The 25469-nt window shown below is 44.4% G+C and overlaps 1 protein-coding gene across 2 annotated transcripts in view; it reads left to right on the forward strand.

The window, feature by feature from the left end:
* Positions 1 to 25469, forward strand: part of HSPA12A (heat shock protein family A (Hsp70) member 12A) — a 408132-nt gene that overhangs the window by 335380 nt on the left and 47283 nt on the right. For both annotated transcript variants that reach the window (XM_085603185.1, XM_085603193.1), the window contains one exon: positions 5525 to 5696. In XM_085603185.1, the coding sequence (XP_085459311.1) occupies positions 5525 to 5696 (172 nt within the window). The remainder of the gene's footprint in view (positions 1 to 5524; positions 5697 to 25469) is intronic.

Consider the following 25469-nt stretch of genomic DNA (forward strand, 5'->3'; position numbering starts at 1 on the left):
GGTGATGGATTAAAAGTGCATAAGAGGAAATCAAGACTACACAGCCTTGGTATTCCTCACCACAACTTTCTGCAGTGCTGGCGACAGCTTCTGAGCAAACATGTGGACCCTGCCACTTTCTTTTACAAATGAAGCACTGGTGGAGGCACCCTTTCAGTTCAGTTGGATCACAAAGAGACTAATGTCTCCTGCTCTCAGATTACAGATGTTGTATCTGGGTGATGAAAACTCAAAGGGTTTAAGAACATTTTTGACATCCGTTTACATAAATGACAAGGTTGCAGGGAGTGTTGGAGAATGGGGGGATTTTGATTAGAGGTGCAGTGCTCGTAATGCAGTAGTGATGTGGAGAGCTTCATGTTTTGTTATGTTATGTTGATTTGTAAAGCGCTCGATCAGCTAGAAAGGTATCCTAGCACTGAGTAGGTGTGGGTCTAGCCCCGCGAATGGCATAGTGGGCCTACTCAAAAAGCCATGTCTTCAGCTTCTTGCACAATTCAGAAAGTGAGGAGTCTTGGATAGGTAGTGGCAGGTTTGCTCCATGCTTTAGGAGTCATGTCAGAGGAGGCTTGACCACCAGATCTGGTTCTCCATCTACATGGGATGTGTGCCAGTTTGAGCCCGGTCGAGCTGATGTGTCTGACTGGTTTGTGGAAGCAGATGCGGTTATTGAGGTATGCTGGGCAAGTGCTATGTAGTGGTTTGAAAGAGTGGGTGAGGAGTTTGAATGGTGCTAGTTTGTATATGAAGAGTCAGTGGGTCTCCTAGAGCTGTGGTGTGATGTGGGTGTGGTGTTGGAGGACCAGACGGATTCCGGCTGGGGACTTCTGATTGGTTTGCTGCTTTCTGATGAGTTGCTTTTTGATCCCGGTGTAGAAGGTGTTTCTGTAGTCCAGTTTGCTGATGAATAGGGGATGTGCAAAGGTTTTCTGGCTGCCGATTGGGAGCCATTTGAAAGTCTTCCTCACCATATCCAGGGTGTGGAAGCATGAGGCAGTGACTGCATTGACTTGGGCGGTCATATCACATTTTGCTATTGATGATGATCTCAAGATTTTTGCATGGGTGCTGGGAGTGAGTCCTAGATCTGTCAGCCACGAGGTGTAGTCCCATGGTCAAGGGCTCCTGGAGATCACAACTTCTGTCTTGTTGGTGTTCAGAGGTCTTCAGCCAGTCGGTAATGTTGGTCAGGTAAGTGGTGAGTTTGTTTTGAGTGTGTACACTGTCTTGTTCATGAGGGAGAGAGTGAGTTGGAGCGGCAACCCCTCCATTAGAGTGGAGGAGTGCCACCCCACCCCGCCACCACCATGAAATAAAACAATAATAAAACGGGTTCTCTAGTCCGTTAACCGGGATAGACCACTAGAAGCACCTCAAATGTGGTACCTGTAAGTATGATGGGCAATCCAAGGTAGGTTGGTGACTCACACCATCGACTCCCGGCAGGTTTAGACACCTGGTAATCCAAGTGTTGTGTCGTCAGTGGACCTACCCATATGCTGCTTGGGTTGGCCATCATACTTACAGGTACCACATTTGAGGTGCTTCTTGTGGTCTATCACGGTTAATTGACTAGAGAACCACATTAGTGTGGATGGGCTGTTTTTAGGTCCTGATGAATTGCCGCCAGATCTTATAACATTAAATTTGTTTTGTCTGGACTTCCGTCTCCTGTCTTGTCCCTGCATCCATCTCCTGTTTTATCCCTCACTCCACACTTCTACACACTTAGGCCCCTCACACCCACAGCACCAAGCGGCATGGAATAAAAGCTCTCCGGTAAAGAGCCCCTAATAGGGAGCCTGTCCGGTATTGCAACGCTGACCTGACAAGTAGCAAGCCCTATGATGAAGCATGACACCCAGCTGGCTGGGTGTGTGAGTGACCCAGAAAGGATGAAGCTTAGGCTGGGAAAGACCATATTTTGAAGACATGGTACTATTGTTTAAATGAATTACAGGCATAGCCAATCTTGTTTTGGAAGTAGGCAACATTCAGGCTAAGATTGCAGACACATTTTTCATATTTTTGTTTTGAGGACTAAAAGGGCCTGATTCCAAGTGACCTGTGGTGGATGCAATAGTTATCACACCCCATGAAATCTGACGCCAAGATGTTTGGAATTTACTGGGTAAAATAACCCTTGTACCACTTATAATTGTGATCCTTGCGCATACAGGTGTTTGTGCAGGGATCACAGTATTATGGTCAATATTGAATCTGGCCTTTCGAGAAAATGTATCTCTGTGTTTATTTTAGAAGAGCTTTAAGAGACTTGTGCAAATCAATCAGACGCCTGTCGCAAGAGGTTACAAGTTAGAGTACCCCATAAAGTTTTTTTAAAAGGGAGATTTGATAAATTACAAATTCTTGCTTGAAATATGAATGAAAAAGAGGCTCACCTCGTGTTTGTATGCATAGCTTCTGCTCAGATTGGGGGCACTTCAGCTACAATACTGCTGAAATGGCAACTACTGAAGCATAATACTAACTTTAAAAACTGTTTTGAAAGTTTAATATTTTCTCATACACGCAGGGGCGCTTGACCTGACTGAGTGTTAGGTCCTTACCTTGTAAACGTTGCTAAATATGTCTTTTTTGAGCTGACCGAGAAAAGGCACATGCCCATGAAAGTTGAGTCTACGGTGTAAGAATGCGGTGCACATCTGGTGCTATTTTCAGTGCTTTAAATGGGAAAACATAAGTGCAGGTACTGGTGTGGCAAGTGGGCGGGGCTAGGGGCACGAAATGATCATACATAATGACATCTACCAGTTACAGCACATATCAAAACACAAGGGAAATGTGTATATGTCAATAAAACAGATTAACTGATTACACATAAAGAAAGCCATGATGGCACTTTCACCCGAATGGTCGCTGTGCACCTGATTGACAGTGCAGGGTCTGTCTAGGGACCTTGTCCTGTTAATCACAGCATGACACCAGCCCTCTCACCCCCCTGCAGTTTGGGGACATTCAAATGGGCGCTGCTGGAATCTTCACCAGCAATGCTGCAAAAGACTACTTCACGGCCCGGTGAATTACATGCTCTTTGGAAACCGAGCGGAATCTGCCCTGCACTGGAGGAGAAACCTAACCTGCGCCTGACGTGCCGTGTACCAGGGTACCGGTACTCTCCCTGGCTACAGAGAAGTGCACGTACTGACGGAAAAAAATAATCGGAAGTGCTGGTACTCCGTATCGGTAAGTACCAGCCCATTTAAAGCACTGGATATTTTACACCGTTTTACCCTCCCCTTCCATCTCTACACCCCCACTCCGCAGTTACTGCCTGCTCAGAGCAAATGTTATTTCTGGACAGACGCCGGAACCGAATTCCGCTAAACTTGTAATTGGGGCCATAAAATGTAAATGCACAGGCTTGTCTTGACAGGGGCAGTGACAATTCGACCCGAGTGTGGTGCTAAAGGCAGTTTTAATAAGTGTTTTGTTTTTGTTCTGTAATTTAGGCTCTTCGAATGTTCATTGCGTACTTTATTTAATCAATCTGATCAATTTGAACGAAAGAGGTGATCTCAGAGCTATTCTGTAAAACAAAAGCAATTCTTGAAAAATATCAGTGTAGCCTTACATTACACCGAGCTCGGTCCTCTGCTGGGAATTACTGTACTGCCAAGAAAATACTGAAAATAAGGTTTTTTCACAGCATAATCTCCAACACTCAAAGATACTGCCTAAAATGTGTAAGTAGGTATTCTAGGCATTCCTAAAAGGGAAATTATAAAATATTCAAATAATTCCGGGTCGGCGGTAGCATGCAGGTGCAGTGTTCCTCTGCTGCAGCACATCATACAAGTGTGTTTAGAAATATTGCACTGAAAGAATTGAAACGCTGTAAACCGCTGGAGAATTGCACATCAAAACCCCAATGTCAGGAGAAGGAACACCAGTTTCATAAACTGTGCTAGGACTTGCTGCCCTTCACTGCTCCCGGGCCAGTTTTTAAAAACTGTTTTATTGCAGATTTTTGTTTTATGAAACACAAGAAATGCCAATGATATCCCAATTTTATTGGTCACGGTCTCAAGGGTGATGTACAGTAAATCACCAGCTCCTGAGCTACTTAATATTTGCTTAAAATATGTGACCCTTGTAATTAAATACCAATAGAGTTGATGCTCCTACGTGCCACTGTGCTAACCTCTTATGCCAGGGCTCTTGCAATCTATATATTGGTATTGCTTACATTCTCCAAGGCCCTTTAGTTAGGGTATTGCCCAAGTGTTCTGGGGTGCTACATGAAAATGAAGTCTGCAAGGGTTGTGGTCGCCTGTCATGCATACTGTTCACATATACCCTGGTTATACTCCGTGCCAGCAGCCAGCGATGGTTTCTCATGCTGAAATAGTCCATAGCAGCTCATTGTGCCAGGATGCTGCTTAGGATACTTAGGGCCTTATTATGAGTCTGGCCAGATTCATGGTGGCGGTCTCCCAACTGGCCTATTACGACTAGGGGGGTCAGGCCATCCCAGGACCGCCGTAACCGCCAGGGGACAGCGGCACAGTGATCCCGAGGCCGCAATATGCTTGGCGAAACCTCCGGGGTCCCACCAAGCATATTACGAGTCTCCTCTCTGCCACAGTTTTCATGGCAGTGAGCCTGCCATGGAAACTGAGGCGGAGAGGAAACAGGGCCATTAGGTGCAAGCATGTGCCCCCCTCCAATGTGCATGCACCCCAGTTCGTGCGGGGCATGGACTTTACTGTCCATGCCGTGCAGAAATTATTTTTGGCGTTCCCATTGTGGTGCCTGTTTTCTAAGGCACCGCCCTGGGAATGTAAAAAAAAAAAAAAGCCTGTCAGACACAAGAAACACTTGTAATCTGGTGGGAGGCCCAACCACGGGTTTGGCGGCAGGGCGTACCCAGCTCCGCATCGCCAAACTCGTAATCAGGCTCTTAGACAGGTGCAAGTTACTTACTGTCCTCTTAATACTGATATTATAAACCTATGTCTCAGGTAAAAGATGTATCCGTTAGATTACAGGAACTATCCCAATATATAACCACTATTGCCATTCTAGTTTGCAAGAATGTAAAGCACCACAAATACATCAGTGTACCCTTTGTCCTACCACATAAAACACCACTGTTTTTTATTTTATGTATTTTTTTATAATATGTAAAAAAACCTTGCTTTGGCAATTGTCTCACTGGTCCAGTAAGTAAAACACCAGTTGCGGTGGCAATGTCCTCTCTTTCCAGACATGAAATGGAGCGTAATAGTTTAGAAGTTGTAGTAATATATATGCCGCTATCAGCATGACAGCGTTCATACTGTAGCAACCTGTTTATGTTTATTTTTATTGTGACGTCAATATTCTTGTTATTTTAGAAATGACCATTCCAGTGTATATTCTACTGTAATATTCTGATGTCATTAAGAGTCCAACCAGGTGCGCGACTCTACACTGTGACAGTGCTGTGGGTGGTGCTTTCATTTGTGCTTTTGAGTATTGACCAGAGTGTTCTTCTGTCTCTTTGCTCTCTTTCATACAGGCAGGTATGGCCTCGCCAGCCAATCCTGAGCAGCTGATCATTGCCCTGGAGCCAGAAGGTGCCTCTATATACTGCAGGAAGCTCCGCCTCCACCAGATGATTGACTTGAGCAGCAAAACGGCTTTGAATGGCTACAGCCCCACTGACCCGGCCACCGTGGCATTTACACAGTGTATTTGAACTTAACTTAATTTATATGTTAGATAAACCATGCATGCAAGTTGTATGTCAGCTGAGTTATGACGCCCTATGGCCTCACAAATAATTGGGGCCTCTTACTATCTAAAATTATTGAAAGTTGTATTGACAATGTGGGGCCCAACTTACAAGAGTATTACCTGAATATGATAATTGTATATTATGAAAAAAGGAAACTGGTCAATCTGAGAGTGGTAAATGTGACAATTACGTCACAGTTAACAGTGACGGGCAAATCTGTAGACATCTTTTATAATTCCCTTTTGGTGGCGCTCAAGCATCGGGTAACATTTTGGGGATCAAACAAACTCATAACTGTCTGGAGGCAGTGCAGAATGTGTACAGTTAATATGTGGGTGTGGTAAGGCTGTGTTAATCAAATATGGGCAGAGTCCCTGCTACATTATAGCAGACGATTTATACTTGTGGGAATCACTGGTCAGCAGCACAAAAGCGGTAGGCCGCATATGGTGAACTATATAGCAGTGCGCCTCCTGGCTGACCCCAGCCTCTCTAAGAGTATGATTTCCTCTCGCTCTATGTGCCTGAGTCACAAAGGGCCACCGCACTCGTGACGGAGGCCTGCAGTCATGGGGGAGTCTCTGCACTCGTGGTGGAGGCCCGCAGTCGTGGGGGAGTCTCTGCACTCGTGGTGGAGGCCTGCAGTCATGGGGGAGTCTCTGCACTCGTGGTGGAGGCCTGCAGTCATGGGGGAGTCTCTGCACTCGTGGCGGAGGCCTGCAGTCATGGGGGAGTCTCTGCACTCGTGGTGGAGGCCTGCAGTCATGGGGGAGTCTCTGCACTCGTGGTGGAGGCCTGCAGTCATGGGGGAGTCTCTGCACTTGTGGTGGAGGCCTGCAGTCATGGGGGAGTCTCTGCACTCGTGGCGGAGGCCTGCAGTCATGGGGGAGTCTCTGCACTCGTGGTGGAGGCCCGCAGTCGTGGGGGAGTCTCTGCACTCGTGGTGGAGGCCTGCAGTCATGGGGGAGTCTCTGCACTCGTGGCGGAGGCCTGCAGTCATGGGTGAGTCTCTGTACTCGTGGCGGAGGCCTGCAGTCATGGGGGAGTCTCTGCACTCGTGGTGGAGGCCCGCAGTCGTGGAGGAGTCTCTGCACTCGTGGCGTGTGGCGTAGGCCCGCAGTTGTGGGGGGGTCTCTGCACTCGGGCGGAATCTGCACGGTGAGAATTCTCATTCTCCCTATGTCTCTGTCAGAGTCCCTTAGTGAAGGGTGATGTTGGGTTTATCAAAGATAGACTCTGTTAATCTCGGGAATCTTGGTGTTGGCTCTCACTGGTGTTGGGTGTCATCAAGCAGGTTCCGTGTTGTGGGATGTGATGCGACCTTCAGTAGACAATGTGAATGGTTGATGCTTGCACTATTATATACCTACAGCTATGTTCATTTAGTTTGTTATTACAAGAAAACAATGGTTCTGTTGGGTTTAAGTAAAACAATCGCTTTGTTATGCAAATAAATCAAGAAATGACCACACAAACTCAGAATACAAATCACGTTAACGCTAGATTTGGAGGGTGTGATGTCGTTTTTTATATAAATTTCAGCATTTATATGAAACCACCCATATTACTTGTAACGCAAGGTTACCAATGAAGTAAACTTTAACGTGAAGCAGTGAATCAGTGACAAGGTGACAAAAGTGACAATTTTGTGCAAGATATGTACAGTGATCAAATACAAAGAAAACATTCTATGTACATCATATACAAGAGGAGGGCCAGTATCAAGGAAAAACACAATGGCGCTGTTTCATGAGTGAATCAAAATACATTCGGAAAACAGGTCTTGAACTGGTCCTAGCAGTTATCGTCGACGTTTCAACCCAAATTATGCGAAATTAAATCGTCATGCAGGGTCTTCATCAGGACATTAAGAAAGGCAATGGCAACCTGCAAGTGCAAGTAAAGTATGTATCAATATCGTGAAATGCTTATGTTTAATGTGTGGTCCCTAATGGAATAGCCAAAACTCACCTAGCCGGTGGTATAGGATGGCCTGGCAATCCGTTGTATGCGTTTCAAAAGACAGAGCGCCTCATCAAATGTGGTCTCTGTAAGTGAAAGGGGACTTCATTGGTTCAAAGAGAAAGCGCATCTCCGATGTCATAGTGCATCAGGGCGGGGGATATAACAAGCATCGGTAATTGAACCCCATATTGATTAGATAGCGTGTGGAGTCATAGTCTCTATAAATACGACCGGGGCGTGTGTCGTCCCTGTTAAACCAAAGAGAGAATGGATCTCTGGAGAGGAGGGGGGGGATGGGATAGTTAATGAACCAAAAGGCCCCTGTTATAAAGATGGGCTCAAAAGTCACGGGTGGTGGGGAGCCGACCACGGTGCTTAAGTAGCGCCTATGAAGCGTGCATATTAATCTGACTCCTAATGTGAAAAGTTCAAAACGCCAGGCACGGCAACCATGCTTTAAAAGAAAAGAAAAGGGGGGCGGCTCACCTATACGGGCGAACCGCGTCCGCTAAGTGGGATACGTCCGAGATTCAAACAGAGTTCTGTAATAAAAACCAATCGTTGAGGGCACAATCGTGAACAGGTGATTAATCCATGAAAGGCAGAATAACGGGATTCGGGGCTTACTTGAATTTGAAGGCAAGCGATCATGACTCACGCTGCAGCACCTCCTCTCTCAGTCGGAGGAAGCCGCAACTGACAGGACGACTGCTAAATGAAAGGAATTCGGGGCAGTCCTGTATGACGTAGACAGTGTTGCGTGTCAAGCGAGTTGCCTAGCAACCAAGGGCGTTTCAAAGCGCCGAAGCAGCTGAGACCAGCACGAGATGGATCGCGCGGAGGGTTTACGTCAGAAGCTGTGTCAAGAATACGTGATTAACTCATTAAGGAGCGTTAACACACTTGCACTGAGAGAATGGTTATATTGGAAATTAAAATCACTTATGGGATCTGTGTCAAATTACGTGATTAACTCATTAAGGAGCGTAAACACACTTGTACTGAGAGAATGGTTATGTTGGAAATTACTTCTAGGATCAGAAACTACTATAGAGTCCGTTAAGGTGCGTAAGCATAACTCCTCTGAAACAATAATTATTTTAATCGCTTCTAAGACCAAACGCCGTTTGGTGACATCAGTAGTATCAAAGGAAATATGGCTAGTAAGAACATAGTTGATCAACACAGGTATGTCATAAATGAACTTTGTGAGGATAAAAAGATCAAAAACATTGGTTTATCTAGAACATACACCGCATGAGAGAAAATCGTGTAGAAACTGTTACATGGGAAAATATGCGTCAATGTTTACGACACGAATGTGAAACAAACACAGCAACAGCAAATTAGAAAAGCAACCACAAAGACATGCTGCCCGTCCCAGATTAACATCTGAAGGTGTCCGTTACATACGCAAATACTCAGTAGAAAATATGATTTGAGCAGGGCTCATGATGACAAATCATATATACAGATTACAAATTAAAGAAGGGGATTATCACAGTTGACCCATCTCTCTAGATGTTTCCTCGAGACTATTGAGCCCTTGCTGGACAGTGTTAAGAGAATGAATCCATCTGCATTCTTTTCTCTTTAGGTTCAAGGCCATTGACCCACCTCTAGGCGCCAGGTTTACCTTCTCTAGTACCCACCATTTCATGTCTTCGGGCAGGTGGTTTTCTGCCAGAAAGTGATCTGCCATGGGAGCTCCCTGAACCTTGCATCTAATGCGACTCATGTGTTGTAATATCCTTGCTTTTACTTTTTGTGTTGTTTGTCCCACATATATGGATTCACAAGGACATTTTATCGCATAAATGAGATTGGAGCTGTTGCAGTTCGTAAAAGTAGAAAAGTTATATGTTCTGTTGTTATGGGAGAAGGAAGAGCCCTCTATTGTCAAGGGACAGGCTTTACATTGGCCACACTTGTAATGGCCCACGAGGGGAGGTAGGCCCAACTGTTCCCTGAGTCCACGTGGTTTAGGTGGTTCAAGGTATGCCTTGACAACACTGTCTTTCACATTCCTGCCCCGCTTGAACGCGAAGATTGGTTCTTCAATATTCGGAAGCTCACTGGCCACCAAATTCCAGTATTTCTTGATGATTTTCTTCATGCCATTGCTCTTCGTGTTGAAGGATGTAACACATACAAGATTTTCTTTCTTTGGTCTGTCTCCCTTGACCTGCAATAGTTCCTCTCTCGGGCAATACCAGGCGCGTTTGCGTGCTCGTTTCAATAGACCCAATGGATAACCACGTTCTCTTAATCGGTTGGTGAGGATCTCTGTTTCTTCAAAGAAATCAGCTCTGCGGGTACAATTCCTCCTAAGTCTAAGGTACTGACCAAACGGAAGATTGTCTCTTAAGCTGCGCGGATGGTGAGAGTCATACTTAAGCAGGGTGTTTCGTTCCGTTGGTTTACGAAAGAGGTCACAGACTAGTCGTCCATCATCCACCAAAAAGGTGAGATCCAGAAAATCGATGGTACTATTATCCTCCGTCATAGTGAACTGGATATCATTCGATCTCGCATTCAGCCAGCTGTGGAACAGATTCAGTTCATTCCTGGTACCAGACCAGATCATTATAACATCGTCTATATAACGTTTCCAAACAGTAATGTGGTCAAGGAACGGATTTTGATGATTGTAGAGGTGTTCTTCTTCGTACGCATCCATGAAAATATTGGCCAAGCTCGGCGCATAGGTAGCCCCCATCGCCACGCCTTTACATTGGTAATAGAATTGCTTCATGAAAATAAAGAAATTATGCTGCATGGCAATTCCCAGAAGGCCCAGCAAAAAATCAGTCGGTATCCAGTGTGGTCTTGGTCTTTTGTCAAGAATTTCTTTGATCACTTCAAGCGCCCTTGTTTGGGGGATGGAGGTGTAAAGCGAGGATACATCAAGCGTCACCAGTAGCTGGGTTTCAGTGTCGAATGGTTGACCCTCCAACAGTTGGATGATATGCATCGTATCGCGGACATACGATTTGGTAAGTGGTATCCATGGTTGTAGGAAATGATCTATGAATTGGTTGAGGGGTTCCAATATCGACCCACATCCTGAGACGATTGGTCTTCCTGGCGGCTTTTCCAGGCGCTTATGGATCTTCGGAAGGGTGTATATAGTGGGAATCCTAGCCTCCCGTTTATTCAGAAAGTCAGACTCAGACTGACTCAAGAAGCCTCGTGTCACTCCATCCATGGTGATGTTTTCAATCAGTGATTTTATTTCAGGTGTCGGGTCTCTCAGAATAGGGCAGTAACTGTCTCTACATCCCAATTGTAACTCGATCTCTGCGACATAGTCTTGCGTGTTCTGTAGGACGACCGCTCCACCCTTATCCGCAGCTTTAATCACAATCGCCTCATTAGTTCCCAGAGTCGAAAGAGCCAGTTTTTCTGGCTTACTGATGTTATATTTTATATATTCCTTTTTCTCAAGTAGGTCCATGATTTCCTCAAGCACAATCTTTTCGAAGGCGAGTATTTTTTCACTCATCATGTATGTACTCGGTGTAAATGTTGAGGCAGGTCTAAAAGGTGTGGCTGTGGCAACCGGGGTGTAGATGTTTTTAGAAAAATGATATTTCAACCGGATTTTCCTGAAGAAGCGTTGTAATTCAACCTTTACATTAAAGGAATCAGGAATAGATGTGGGTACAAATGATAGTCCTTTCGCTAGGACCTTCCTTTCTTCATTGGTTAATGTATAGTCTGAAAGATTGATTATAGGATCCAGAGTGTCAGAGGGCAAAGGATCAGGAATTGTTTGGCTTAATCCAAAGCTGGCGTTAGCTTGATGGATTCCTACGGGATGGGATGAATCATTGCCAAGATCGTCAGTAGTAGTCTGCTCCAAATATAAGGTTGCCACCGGTGTCTCCACATGATGTTCCAATATAGTCTCACTTCTGATTATGGCTGGGGGATTGGCATCAGATGCTGGAATACCTATGCCGTGCTGTAGGGGTAATGGCATATTCGGAAGTGGCGGTGGACCAATAGGTATTGCATCAACAGAGTGGACATTTACCAGCGGTACGTTTGTCTGCGGGTCGAGATCTCCCCGTGGACTTCTGGTTGGAAGAAACGGACTCGTGAATTGGTACGTCGATTGTTCCCTCCTCTGCGGTTGTTCCATCCTCTTGGGCGTCCCCAGAACAGGTCCTGCCCTCCACCCCTGTTTGATTGCCGATGGCCCTCCCCTAAAAAAAGGGACAGTTGGTTATCCTGGTTACTGGTAGAAGGTCTATCCAGATCTGGGTCTGAACCACTCCCAGCCGTGGAGTCAGAGAAGGTCTTATATCTTCTGGGGCCCTGTCTGCTCTTATTGGAAAAGAAACCCTGACTATCCTGTTGATAGTAATCCTCCGCCAGGTATGGGTATGTAGACTTCTTGTCGTAGTTTCTGATGTCCTTAGACAACTTATCCAGTTTTTTATTCAACGTTGTTGTGTTGAACTCGACTAGAGTTTTTTCAGCCCTTTCCAGGGCCTCCTTGGCATTTGTTAATGCACTATCCCCCAGGATTTCTCTCTTGAGGTCCGAAATCTCCTGCGTGAGTTTTTTCACGTATTCAATGGCAGTTTCTATTCCAAGCACCATCCAGTGCCTGGAGCAATTATTTGCCACAAAGCTGAACCCTTCCCTGAATTTGGGTACATCTATGAATATCGCTGGCTCATTCCGAACCTGTAACCCCTTGGGAATTATGTTTGATTCAAGGTATTTGGTCAGGACGTGGCCATGCAATCTGGAGCGTACTAATTTCTTCTCCAAGCGCTCTAGTTTGGCCAATTTCTCATTGAGACCCACATCCACTGATAATCTGTCTGGGCCTAGGAGGAAGCCAGAGCTCCCCTGTTCTTTTATTAGGTTGGCTATATACTCTTCAGTATAAGTCAGTGTCTCTCTTTCAGACATAATACACTGAGAGATATTTTACAAGGACAGATACTAACATTGAGAAAATTTCAACAAATTTATAAAAGACAAACAAATGAGAGAACAATACCCTCGCAGGTCCAGCACCTGCACGAAATATAATACAAAAGCAATGGGGTGACCCTGTGTCCCTCAGAACCTGGGTAGAATTATTACAAGAAAACAATGGTTCTGTCGGGTTTAAGTAAAACAATCGCTTTGTTATGCAAATAAATCAAGAAATGACCACACAAACTCAGAATACAAATCACGTTAACGCTAGATTTGGAGGGTGTGATGTCGTTTTTTATATAAATTTCAGCATTTATATGAAACCACCCATATTACTTGTAACGCAAGGTTACCAATGAAGTAAACTTTAACGTGAAGCAGTGAATCAGTGACAAGGTGACAAAAGTGACAATTTTGTGCAAGATATGTACAGTGATCAAATACAAAGAAAACATTCTATGTACATCATATACAAGAGGAGGGCCAGTATCAAGGAAAAACACAATGGCGCTGTTTCATGAGTGAATCAAAATACATTCGGAAAACAGGTCTTGAACTGGTCCTAGCAGTTATCGTCGACGTTTCAACCCAAATTATGCGAAATTAAATCGTCATGCAGGGTCTTCATCAGGACATTAAGAAAGGCAATGGCAACCTGCAAGTGCAAGTAAAGTATGTATCAATATCGTGAAATGCTTATGTTTAATGTGTGGTCCCTAATGGAATAGCCAAAACTCACCTAGCCGGTGGTATAGGATGGCCTGGCAATCCGTTGTATGCGTTTCAAAAGACAGAGCGCCTCATCAAATGTGTCTCTGTAAGTGAAAGGGGACTTCATTGGTTCAAAGAGAAAGCGCATCTCCGATGTCATAGTGCATCAGGGCGGGGGATATAACAAGCATCGGTAATTGAACCCCATATTGATTAGATAGCGTGTGGAGTCATAGTCTCTATAAATACGACCGGGGCGTGTGTCGTCCCTGTTAAACCAAAGAGAGAATGGATCTCTGGAGAGGAGGGGGGGGATGGGATAGTTAATGAACCAAAAGGCCCCTGTTATAAAGATGGGCTCAAAAGTCACGGGTGGTGGGGAGCCGACCACGGTGCTTAAGTAGCGCCTATGAAGCGTGCATATTAATCTGACTCCTAATGTGAAAAGTTCAAAACGCCAGGCACGGCAACCATGCTTTAAAAGAAAAGAAAAGGGGGGCGGCTCACCTATACGGGCGAACCGCGTCCGCTAAGTGGGATACGTCCGAGATTCAAACAGAGTTCTGTAATAAAAACCAATCGTTGAGGGCACAATCGTGAACGGGTGATTAATCCATGAAAGGCAGAATAACGGGATTCGGGGCTTACTTGAATTTGAAGGCAAGCGATCATGACTCACGCTGCAGCACCTCCTCTCTCAGTCGGAGGAAGCCGCAACTGACAGGACGACTGCTAAATGAAAGGAATTCGGGGCAGTCCTGTATGACGTAGACAGTGTTGCGTGTCAAGCGAGTTGCCTAGCAACCAAGGGCGTTTCAAAGCGCCGAAGCAGCTGAGACCAGCACGAGATGGATCGCGCGGAGGGTTTACGTCAGAAGCTGTGTCAAGAATACGTGATTAACTCATTAAGGAGCGTTAACACACTTGCACTGAGAGAATGGTTATATTGGAAATTAAAATCACTTATGGGATCTGTGTCAAATTACGTGATTAACTCATTAAGGAGCGTAAACACACTTGTACTGAGAGAATGGTTATGTTGGAAATTACTTCTAGGATCAGAAACTACTATAGAGTCCGTTAAGGTGCGTAAGCATAACTCCTCTGAAACAATAATTATTTTAATCGCTTCTAAGACCAAACGCCGTTTGGTGACATCAGTAGTATCAAAGGATATATGGCTAGTAAGAACATAGTTGATCAACACAGGTATGTCATAAATGAACTTTGTGAGGATAAAAAGATCAAAAACATTGGTTTATCTAGAACATACACCGCATGAGAGAAAATCGTGTAGAAACTGTTACATGGGAAAATATGCGTCAATGTTTACGACACGAATGTGAAACAAACACAGCAACAGCAAATTAGAAAAGCAACCACAAAGACATGCTGCCCGTCCCAGATTAACATCTGAAGGTGTCCGCTACATACGCAAATACTCAGTAGAAAATATGATTTGAGCAGGGCTCATGATGACAAATCATATATACAGATTACAAATTAAAGAAGGGGATTATCACAGTTGACCCATCTCTCTAGATGTTTCCTCGAGACTATTGAGCCCTTGCTGGACAGTGTTAAGAGAATGAATCCATCTGCATTCTTTTCTCTTTAGGTTCAAGGCCATTGACCCACCTCTAGGCGCCAGGTTTACCTTCTCTAGTACCCACCATTTCATGTCTTCGGGCAGGTGGTTTTCTGCCAGAAAGTGATCTGCCATGGGAGCTCCCTGAACCTTGCATCTAATGCGACTCATTTAGTTTGTTAGTCACTGATAGAGGGGCTGACACACACGTTAATTGCAAATGCACGTTTTACCCAGAGGTAGGCAGGCCAGGCCTAACAACACATTGTTTATCACATAGACTGAAAGTAATTTCATCGGAATACAAACCTCTATCAAGGTAAGCATTTGGAAATGTAAATAAACAAAATCCCTCCTTTTCTAAAGACATTTAACCCAAAGTAATGTTCAGAATGCGCGGATAACCATCACTTTATCTAACACCCCCTACATGCTCCGATAACATGTCCTACCTGTCTCTGCAACATCAGGACCTACTCCCTGCTTTGTCTTTGAGTCATCAATACTCAGTTTTCACATATCCTTATGGTATCTAAGCCCAAGTCATGCTCATCTCATGACTCTTGGGTTCTTCCTATTTGTGCCTGATGTCTCATCAGAGATCGCTCTTCAGCTTGTGTCTGTTCGAGCCCAATCCACATTCTTGTGACCATCATAAGCCCAGTAGTTACTAATTTCTGTTTCATCATTGGCGACTTACAACTTGCCTCTCAGACCCCATATGATTTAACAAAATCCTAACCACACAGGAAATGCCAGTGCAGTAGAATACACTGTGCCATGGTTCCCAATCGCATTAAGATGCGTTAGTGTGTCACTGAAAACACACCCATAAGCCCCTGTGTGTTAAGCTCTTCCTGTGCAGTCTCGTCTCTCTCCTACAGTTTGGTGTTCTGTACACCCTTCGTCCACTGGTGGTCTCTGTTCTTGCCCCCTGCATCTCTACTTCCATTTCCATTCGTATATTTCCCCACCCGTCAATGCCTGGAGTTCTTTTTCCTACAAAGCTGCATTCCAAGCCCCTCCCCCCAGCCCTGTGTATCTTAATATTGTAGCTTCGCTTGTAATGGTTTTGTGCCACCACCCTGGGACCAGCCAACCAATGGATTTTGTACCATAAGCACTATCAACACAGCGTTTATTACGAATACAACTTGAGTGCTGGCGTGCATATATGTAATTCGACTCTGTGGATCTGTCAGCGTTGACAGCTGGCGCCATCTGCTGGTGTCCCCTAGGCTAGCAGCATAGGAAGCACTAACAATAATAACTTGTATTTGATGTCATCTTACAGAAGCATAGTCAAAGCCAGGAAAATGCTGGTTACTTCCACAACAAAGCTCTGAGTCAGTGGCGTAACAATAGCCCCTGCAGCCCCCGCGGTGCCGTGGGCCCCCCGAGCTTCAGGTACTGTGCACAGGCAGAACTGAGAGCTCATTACTAGGCCCGGAGTGTGGGGGTCAGGGCCCCTGAGCTCCAGGCACTGTGCACATGCGGTGCTGAGAGCTCATGACTAGGCCCGGAGTGTGGAGGGGAGGGGGGGGGGGGGTCGTGGTGCCAGAGCCCCTGAGCTCCAGACACTGTGCACATGCGGTGCTGAGAGCTCATGACTAGGTCCGGAGTGTGAAGAGCCCTCTCCATGTACTCTGCAAGGGGGCGGGGCCCTTAAGTTTCATTATGCCACTTCTCTGAGTCCACCTTTACCAGTAATAAATGGGCCAGTTGGAGAGTCCACCATGCAATTAAGGCTATCTATATGCCAAAATATTACTGAAAATAAAAAACAGGCCTGGCAGGTGGTAAGTGATAGAAATTATTCCTGCCACTGTTTCAGTCGTGAATCCCTAAACCAACTAATAAGGAAAACTAAAACCAAATTGTGAAAAAGTGTCGAAGTGGGGCTGGGAACTGTGGTAAATATTTCGTTACCGGTACTATTTTTTATGCGGTAAAATCTATCGAGAATAACTCAGTAAATATAAGAGGCAGAATCCGTGGTATTAGAGGTTTTAAAATGCTTTATTCCTGTACAAAGGAAGACAATTCGAATTGTGGGCCTTCTATTCCATCACCACGAAAGTTCAGGAAGGAAGGAACATATATTATTAACAGATAGGCAGTTTTATAGAAAACACATTACAGTAAAACAGATGCAAGAGGCGTAACAGCTGATAAAAGGTGCATACGTAACTAATAGAGGGCGTAATTTAATAAACGTCATCATATATGATGTCATAAGTGGGTGGATCCATAAAAGAATCCTGCAATGTCAGCAGAAATAGTTGGCAGAGATGCGCGCGCAGCCGCATGACGTGTGATTGACGTGCAACTAGAGGGTGAAGGGGACTTGACATTTAGCTCTACATGTGGAGACAGAAGTCTGGGGTTATGTCAACCTAATCCCAAATCATATCTAATATCCTATGTTTAAAGAACTGTGTTATCCGAGAGAGAGGTCTCTTAGGATAGAATCTTATTCTATACTGACTATACTGACTGTTAGTGCGTGTACAAGCGTCTAAGTGTCTACACTAGATGCGAGGGGGTAGGAATATTCCATGGTAACGGGGCTATGAATTACTTGCATGAGGGCAGCGAGGCCTGGCCCTTTGCACGGGGCTGGAAGAATGTTTACCTAAACTACTAGACAGGAATGCATCGGATGAGGAACGAAGGAGATAATCTCGAAGGTGAAATACAGTTTTTGGCAGGCGACAGGCTGGATCAGGCTCCGTTAGCCGCGCAGGGAGTAAGACAAAGTTCATGGTCACAGATGCGGGCTCAGACTGGAGCTTTCAGAGGCAGAAGGCAGGAAAAGGCTTGATGACAGAATTCGGGCCTACTCGCCTGAATCTGTAAAATGTGGAAAGTGAACCATATAAAGTCGGTGGCCTTTCATACTTAGGAATGGAATATCTGACCCATTCATGGTGGATCTGAAAGAGAACATGTTGACGGTGGATGCACATATATTTGCGTCTTCAAAACTGGAGCAGGAGGGAACATACATGTACGTATAGCATGTACATGGAGCCGTTGGGGTCTACGATAGGGGACATAACTGATCACAAAATTCATATTTCCTCATTCCCTCCTTGTCCCCTTCGGACCCTTAGGAGATATCGATCTTCATCAATCCATCGATCTGTTCATATAGCATCATTTGTTCTTCCTTCTTCTTCCGGGATCTCGAACGAAAACTTGGATGTGGGATACACGAGGTGGCACACAGACCACAAATCGCTGGCCCACATTGTAGACATAAGCAGCAACTGAATAGTATGAGAAAGCCAATACCTAGGAAGGAGAGCATTCTCCATCCCCAGGCTGACAACACGCCCCAGAACCAACCGGACCAAGTCCAGGTGCCTGGACTCTGGTGTATCTGGCTTACAATCTTATGAAGGCGAGTTATGGCTTTATATACTGACGGCGAATTTTCTGGTATGAAAATGCAGCAACTTGATCCGATGACCCTACAAGCTCCGCCCCTATCGGCCAGGATGACGTCAAGGACAAGACGATTTTGAAGCACAACAATCCGCATAGCAGACTGCTCTTCTGTTAAATTACCTAAGGCAGAAATAGTTTCGTTCACTACTGCTTCAAGGGTTCTGGTTAATCTACGTATCAGCTTACTATTAGTGACTGTACCTATATAGGGAAAGAAACCTTTATTGAAATCTGTGTATTTTTCCCATGCTGTTTCAGTGTAATCGACAATTGGGAGATCTCTCTGCTGTCTATTGTGTACTAAATGGGTATTTCTGTGATAATCAGGAGGAGCTAGGAAAACAGGTGGTAGAAGGAATGCTATGTAACAGGTACCATCCCAATCTAAAGGTAGACATATATATGCGGTCTGGCCACATATAAAGTAGGAATGACGAGAAGCTCTAAATGTAGACTTGCCTTGATCACTGAATTTTATTACAGTGGTGCATTTACTATGGCCCATGTGTATGGAACCATTCTTTCTGATACATAATTCCCCTTTTACTGGGAATACTGACATGGCGGGCAAGATTGGTGTAGCTTCAGATTCAACGTTCAGGATCATGAGGTTAAGTGTAAAATTACCTAATCCATATACTTCATTTTCTAGATCAGTTCCTGTTCTTTTGGGAAGTCCCTCCTTGTTAGGGTAGCAGGCTTTAAGCAAAACTAAGTTCAGGTTGCCCCATACCCAGTTGTCTTGATAAACCGCGGAATTTGAATCTAGGGAATTAATCAAACTAAACCATGCTCCACAGGAGCCATTGTGTGTGAACGGATAGGGAAAGAGGGGCAAAACTCCCTTATAGTTCTGATAGGGAGGGAGTCGGCCACATATCCAACAATTTGTGGCATTGCTGGTTTGATGGGAATGATGTAACATACTAATGAAAGTGTTATTGCGCAGCGCAAATCTATAAGACAATTCATGTGGAGGTAATTCACTAAAAGAATGTTCTGCAGTTATATTATAAGCATGCTTAGGAATAGGGTAATACATGTGCAATAGGATGCTGACAATGATGATCAAAAGACTTAGAAAAAACAAAATTAATAATGTTACTGTACAATGACTACGAAATGATTTACAATACGCTTGCTTCTTGAGCAGCATTTGATTATTTCTTTCTCTATTCCGGTCCAGAGGATACATGTCAGAGACAAATTCAACCGATTCACCTTGGAGAGGACTTAAACAATCAAATTGTCTGACTTACTGGACCTCAACTTTAGTTTATATAGTTCTGAGTTCGATTGCTCAACCAAGGGGAGCTTTGAGTCTGTCTGTGAGGGAATACAGGGTTGAGTCTCTATACTGGGTGGTAGTCCATAAAATTTCTTGATATGACTCGAGTGCAACCACCCTTTTCTTCCTTCGATTTTCACAGCTGTCCTTGTGGTGAGTAAAACTAACTTCGGTGACTTCCACCTAGGATCCAGTTGGGTCTTCCGGTCAAAAATCCTGACCAACACCAAGTCCCCAGGAACCACGTCATGGGGTTTCACCTCAGTATTGTCGGGAAAAGCTGCGGATACCTGTGAACGACAAGATTGTAGTGCAGACATCAAGGAAGCCAGGTAATCTGTCAGCATATTACAGTCAACATCAGTGATTTTGCGAGGTATAGGCGTCCCCCACATATTTGGTGGTCTACCGAAGATCACCTCATACGGGGATAGCCCTGTTCGAGAATGTGCTACCATTCTCATGTAAAAGAGCGCAACTGGTAAGGCTACTATCCAATCGACTCCTTTTTCTCTACATATTTTGGACAATCTAATTTTCAGAGTTTGATTATGGCGTTCTACGAGTCCTGCTGCCTCGGGATGTCGGACACAGTGAAATTTCCATTGATAGCCTAATAGAAGAGAAACGTGTTTCATTAGTTCGGATGAGAACGGCTGGCCGTTATCTGAATAGACAACACGTGGTAAACCGTACCGTGGGAAGAATTCTCGAACTAACTGCTTGGCAGTAGTCGGGGCAGTGTAATCTGAAACCGGGTATGCTTCTGTCCAACGGGAAAGAGCACAGACAACTACGAGAACATATTTGAATCCTCGACATCGTTCCATCTGGATATAATCCATCTGGAGGACTTCAAAAGCATGATCGGGAGTTTGGAATCCACCCTGTTCTACGGGGATGCTTTTACCTGGATTAAACTGACAACATATCATACAGGTACAAACTTTTTGTTTCGCTGTGGCTCGTAAATGTTTGTTGAACCAAATGTGTTGAATGCTGTCTAGCATAGCTTTTTCTCCTAGGTGTGCTGGACTATGTATAGTGTTAATGATGACTTGGACCATTGAGTCGGGAAGAAACCATATAGATTTTTCCTTCGTCATCCATCCTTGATCTGTTTGGATCCCTCCTAATTCAGTCCATTTCTTTATTTCTTCTGGTGTAGCATGTGTCTGTATGTCAATTACATCAAGGGCGGGATCCTTAACTGTCATGCAGTGTGTTGGTGTCAGGACTATTGTCTTTGTCATGTCAGTTGTGTGAGTCTGATTCTGAACAGTCTGTTTAGCTGTTCTGTCAGCTAGGTCATTACCCTGAGAAATGATATCGGTAACTTTTGTGTGGGCTTTGCATTTCATAATCGATATTGCAGTAGGTAAATGAATCGCGTCTAATAGGGTTTGAATGAGGGGTCCGTGTTGTATGTGGGCACCGTGAGAAGTTAAGTAACCTCTCTCTCGCCACAGGACGCCGAAGTCATTGACGACTCCGAATGCATAACGTGAATCTGTGTATATGTTGACTTTTTTGTTTGTGGCTTGAATACAGGCTTGTGTCAGAGCGATGAGCTCTGCTGCTTGAGCTGACAAAGTGTTAATACAATTTGTTTCAAGGACTTCAGTGTCTGTTGTGACTGCGTAAGCGGCCACTAACTCTCCTGTACTTGTTCTCATACATGACCCATCTACATATAATGTCAAGTCTGGATCTGTCAAAGGGATATCTGTCAAGTCTTGTCTGGGTTTCGTCGTGATAGTAATGACTTCGACACAATCATGTGCCAATGGATCTGTTCCGCCTACTGGTAACAGTGTGGCAGGATTTAACGTATTACAACGTCTGATTTCTATATGTGGCTGAAACAATGTTAATTCGTAACCAGTAAGTCTCGCTATAGTCAAGTGTTGTGTTTGTGTGCGGTTCAAGAGAACCTCTACTGCGTGTGGTACTTGTACTGTCAGTTGGTGTCCTAACACTATGGCATCGCTTTGTCTGATTGCTAAAGCTGTTGCTGCCACTGATTTCAGGCACGCTGGAAGTGCCTGAGCTACTGGATCTAATGTACTAGAGAAATAAGCACATGGTTTATGTGATCCTGCTTGTTCCTGTGTGAGTACTGACAAAGCAGTACCTTCGCGTTCTGTAACGAAGAGTGTAAACTGTTTACTGTAACATGGTGTTGCTAGGACAGGTGCCTGACATAAAGCTTTCTTTAAGCTTTCAAAGGCGTGTGTATGTTCTGGAGTCCAAGGGAGGACAGTCGATGTGGCTGCCTCCTGTGTTGTCAACTGGATGAGTGGTTTTGCTAGAAATGCATATTGAGGGATCCACTGCCTACAGTATGAAGTGAGGCCTATAAAAGCCCGTACCTCCTTTTGTGTCTTGGGTGGTGGCATGTTAGCAATTAACTGTATGCGGTCGGGTGTAAGCTGCCTTCCCTCCTTGGACAGTGAGTGCCCAAGGTAAACAACTCGCTGGACACAGAATTGCAGCTTAGAAGGGGACACCTTGTGCCCCTTGTCGGCCAGAAATTTCAGAACCGTCAGTGACGCTTTTTCACATTCAGGTTCGCTTCGAGCGGTGATCAGCAGATCATCGACATATTGAAGCAAGGCAGTGTTAACTGGCATGTGGATACTGTCAGGTTCTCGTTTCAGTGCTTGGCTATAGATGCTGGGGCTTTCTGTAAATCCTTGAGGTGCGCGTGTGAATTTAAAACTTCGTCCATTTAAACTAAAACCGAACAAATATTGACTTTCCGAATCTATTGGGACACTAAAGAAAGCATTCTTGAGATCAATTACAGTGAAAAACGTTGCTTCTGAGTCAATAGCTGTGAGTAATGAAGAGATATCTGGGACCACAGGGTATTGTGGTACAATGCATTTATTTAATTCGCGCAGATCAATAACTAATCGATATACTGGTGGAGCTTTTGGATCCGTTCTTTTAAGAATCGGAATTATCGGAGAATTACATACATTGGAGTCTGTTTCGACAACCACTCCTTGTGCAATGAGCTCGTCAATGATTTGCAGTAAAGCCACTACAGCATCTGGTGGTAACTTGTATTGTCGCATTCGTGGTAGTACTATTCCTGATTTCAGTGTAACTCGATATGGTGTAATGTTCATGCAACCAACATCAGTGGGGCCTTGTGCCCATAAATGTGTAGGTAAATTCTGCAGTCGGTGATCCATGTCTCTGGATACGTAGTGACCTTTAAAGTCACGTAAAAATAGTCGTACTCCTTCCGGAGAGCAACATATTATGGCTCCTAGAGCTTTCAATGTTTTTATACCTAACAAGTTTTCTGGACATGATTTAGTAAGCAATAAATCTGTGGTACGTGTTAATGGACCTACTGTGAGTGCAAGAGGTTGTGTTACGTCATTAATTATAGGTTTTCCTGAGAATCCAAGGGAAATATTCTGTGAGCCTGAGAGGGGTGCCCCTGGAACTTCACTGCGTCTTATAGTTGTTCTGCTTGCCCCTGTATCACGTAAAAACTTTCTGTCTTCCCCTAATAGTTCACTATGTACATAAGGTCCCTCTTGGTCTACAGGAACCTCTATAAGGGGTAAGCCAACTTCCCTCTCTAGGCTATCTCATGAGTATCGCTGATAATCGGGATAATCTGTTTGTGCATACTGATACATTTGTTGTGTTGTTGCTTGAGTTGCAGCAGTAGGCTGCGTTTGTGGTGGTACTACGATCTGTTGTGGAGCTGCCTGTTGCGGAGCTATTTGTTGCGGAGCTAACCTAGGTTGTGCCTGCTGAGGCAGTTGCTGTTGATTCTGATCCTGTCTAGGTGGACGTGGTCTCTCATGTGTTCTACCGGTGGCAATATTATGTTTCAGGACTGGACAATCGTGTATATAATGACCTGGTTGTTTACAATAGTTGCATGTCCCTTTCGCAGGACCTGCGGAATCACCCTTTTGATGACTATCGGCTGGAACTGACTGTGCAACAAGCATTTTCATTTTTGTATCTTTCATACGTCTTTGTTCGTGTTCTTGTTCTTCTCTAATTCTATTGTGATGATATTTTAACATCTGTAGCATCTGTGATGGGGTATTACCTTGCCAGGTACTTTCGAATTTCAATACTCTATTCTTGACTTGTAGCAGAGAATTTTCAACTAATTTTGTCACAAACAGATGTGGATATGACTCACTACTGGCTTTTATACCACTATTTATACTAAAACATTTTTCAAATCTGGAATAGAAATCACTAGTGTCTTCATCTGGTTTTTGTTTACAGGCTGAGATTGCACCCCAGTCTTCCTTTTTCGTAGTTAATAAACGTGGCAGTATCTGTATTAGTAATCCTGCTAGTGCTGTAGTCTTATCCCCAAGCCCTGCTCCTGCAGCTCGGGCCTTTTCTTCGTTTTCTAATGCTGTCCAATCTATCTTTTGGTCTCCTACCTCCCATTCTTTTTCTTTGAGTTTTTCATAAACACCTGCGGGTAACAGGACTTTTAATATTTTCATAATATCGGGGTAGGTATACTCTCCCATGAGTAACATGTCCTTTATCTCACGGTGGAAACCTGCTGGATCTTTGTCATGACTGGGTACTACTTTCTTCATTTCTAATAATTCCAGTTTAGTTATAGGCGTGTATACAAACACACGTGTGAAATTATCGTCGGCACCTCTGATCGGGTGCACTTCGCGTAACGGGTTCTGTCTATCTATGTGATACATTTTTCTTCCCATTATGGGAACTGGAACGTGTTCTGGGCATACGAAATTTAAATATTGGTTTCGGGATTCTAGTATTTCCTTAATCAAATCAGTACCTGACCCTCTCCATATGTTGGTGAGTAGTTCTGTCAATATGTCAGGTAAGGGTCCTGGATCAGAGTGTTGGCTTTTATATAATATAAGGAGGTGTTGAATCATGTATATACTAGCTAAACGCTGTTCATATGGGTCTAGATTCAGAAACGTGTGTGCAAGTACATCGTCATTGTATTCGCCGGGACTGTCAGCCCATTGTACTGCTGACCTGGCTAATTCTTGTTCGTCCATGGAATCGAGCACGTGGTACCCCCTTCGGTCTCGGAGTAATTTATCAGCGGCTTGGAATAAGTGTTCAGGGGATTTCGTATTTAGCATAGGGTTTGGAAGATGTCTATTACATTCTGGACGTATTGGACGTATTGGGTCGTTAAAACCTCTGGTATTATTATGGGATCTTCCTCTACCTACATAAGCTATTGTATCTGCTTGGTCTGATTCTTGCTCCTCCTCCTCTCTATTTAGGTCAGCGGTGTCTACCTCTAATCTTTCTTCGTGTATTCGTTCTACTTCTTTGCGGATCTTTCGGTACATAGCTACTATACATAACAGTTTATCATGTCTTCCTTCTGATATATTCTTACCCCAAGTGACAAGTTTTTGCATTTCTTCCGTATTTACCCCTGGCCGGTCTTGATTTCTGATTACACAGTTTATGAGGAAACGTAACAGTTGTCCCTGTACCTCCGCTTTCTGGTACTCCATGGCTCTGCTAATACTTTCAGGACCTCGCCCTGACTGGACAAAGTGATATATATTTTCTAAATGTGTATTCATTCCTGGTAACTTCGTTAAATATATTGCAGCTCGTCTAATACGTAATGATGACAGCAGCATTTCGTCCCGTTTACCGGGCACAGGATCATATCTACAATCTACTAGAAGTTCCTTAAGCATGTCAGGAGTGGCTAGTTTAGGCGTACGTTGGAGTGCTAGTTCTCTAAGGGAAAATTTATTTCCTCTGGG

Source organism: Triturus cristatus, chromosome 1_2 (genome assembly GCF_964204655.1).
Source record: "Triturus cristatus chromosome 1_2, aTriCri1.1, whole genome shotgun sequence".
Taxonomy (NCBI): Eukaryota; Metazoa; Chordata; class Amphibia; order Caudata; family Salamandridae; genus Triturus; species Triturus cristatus.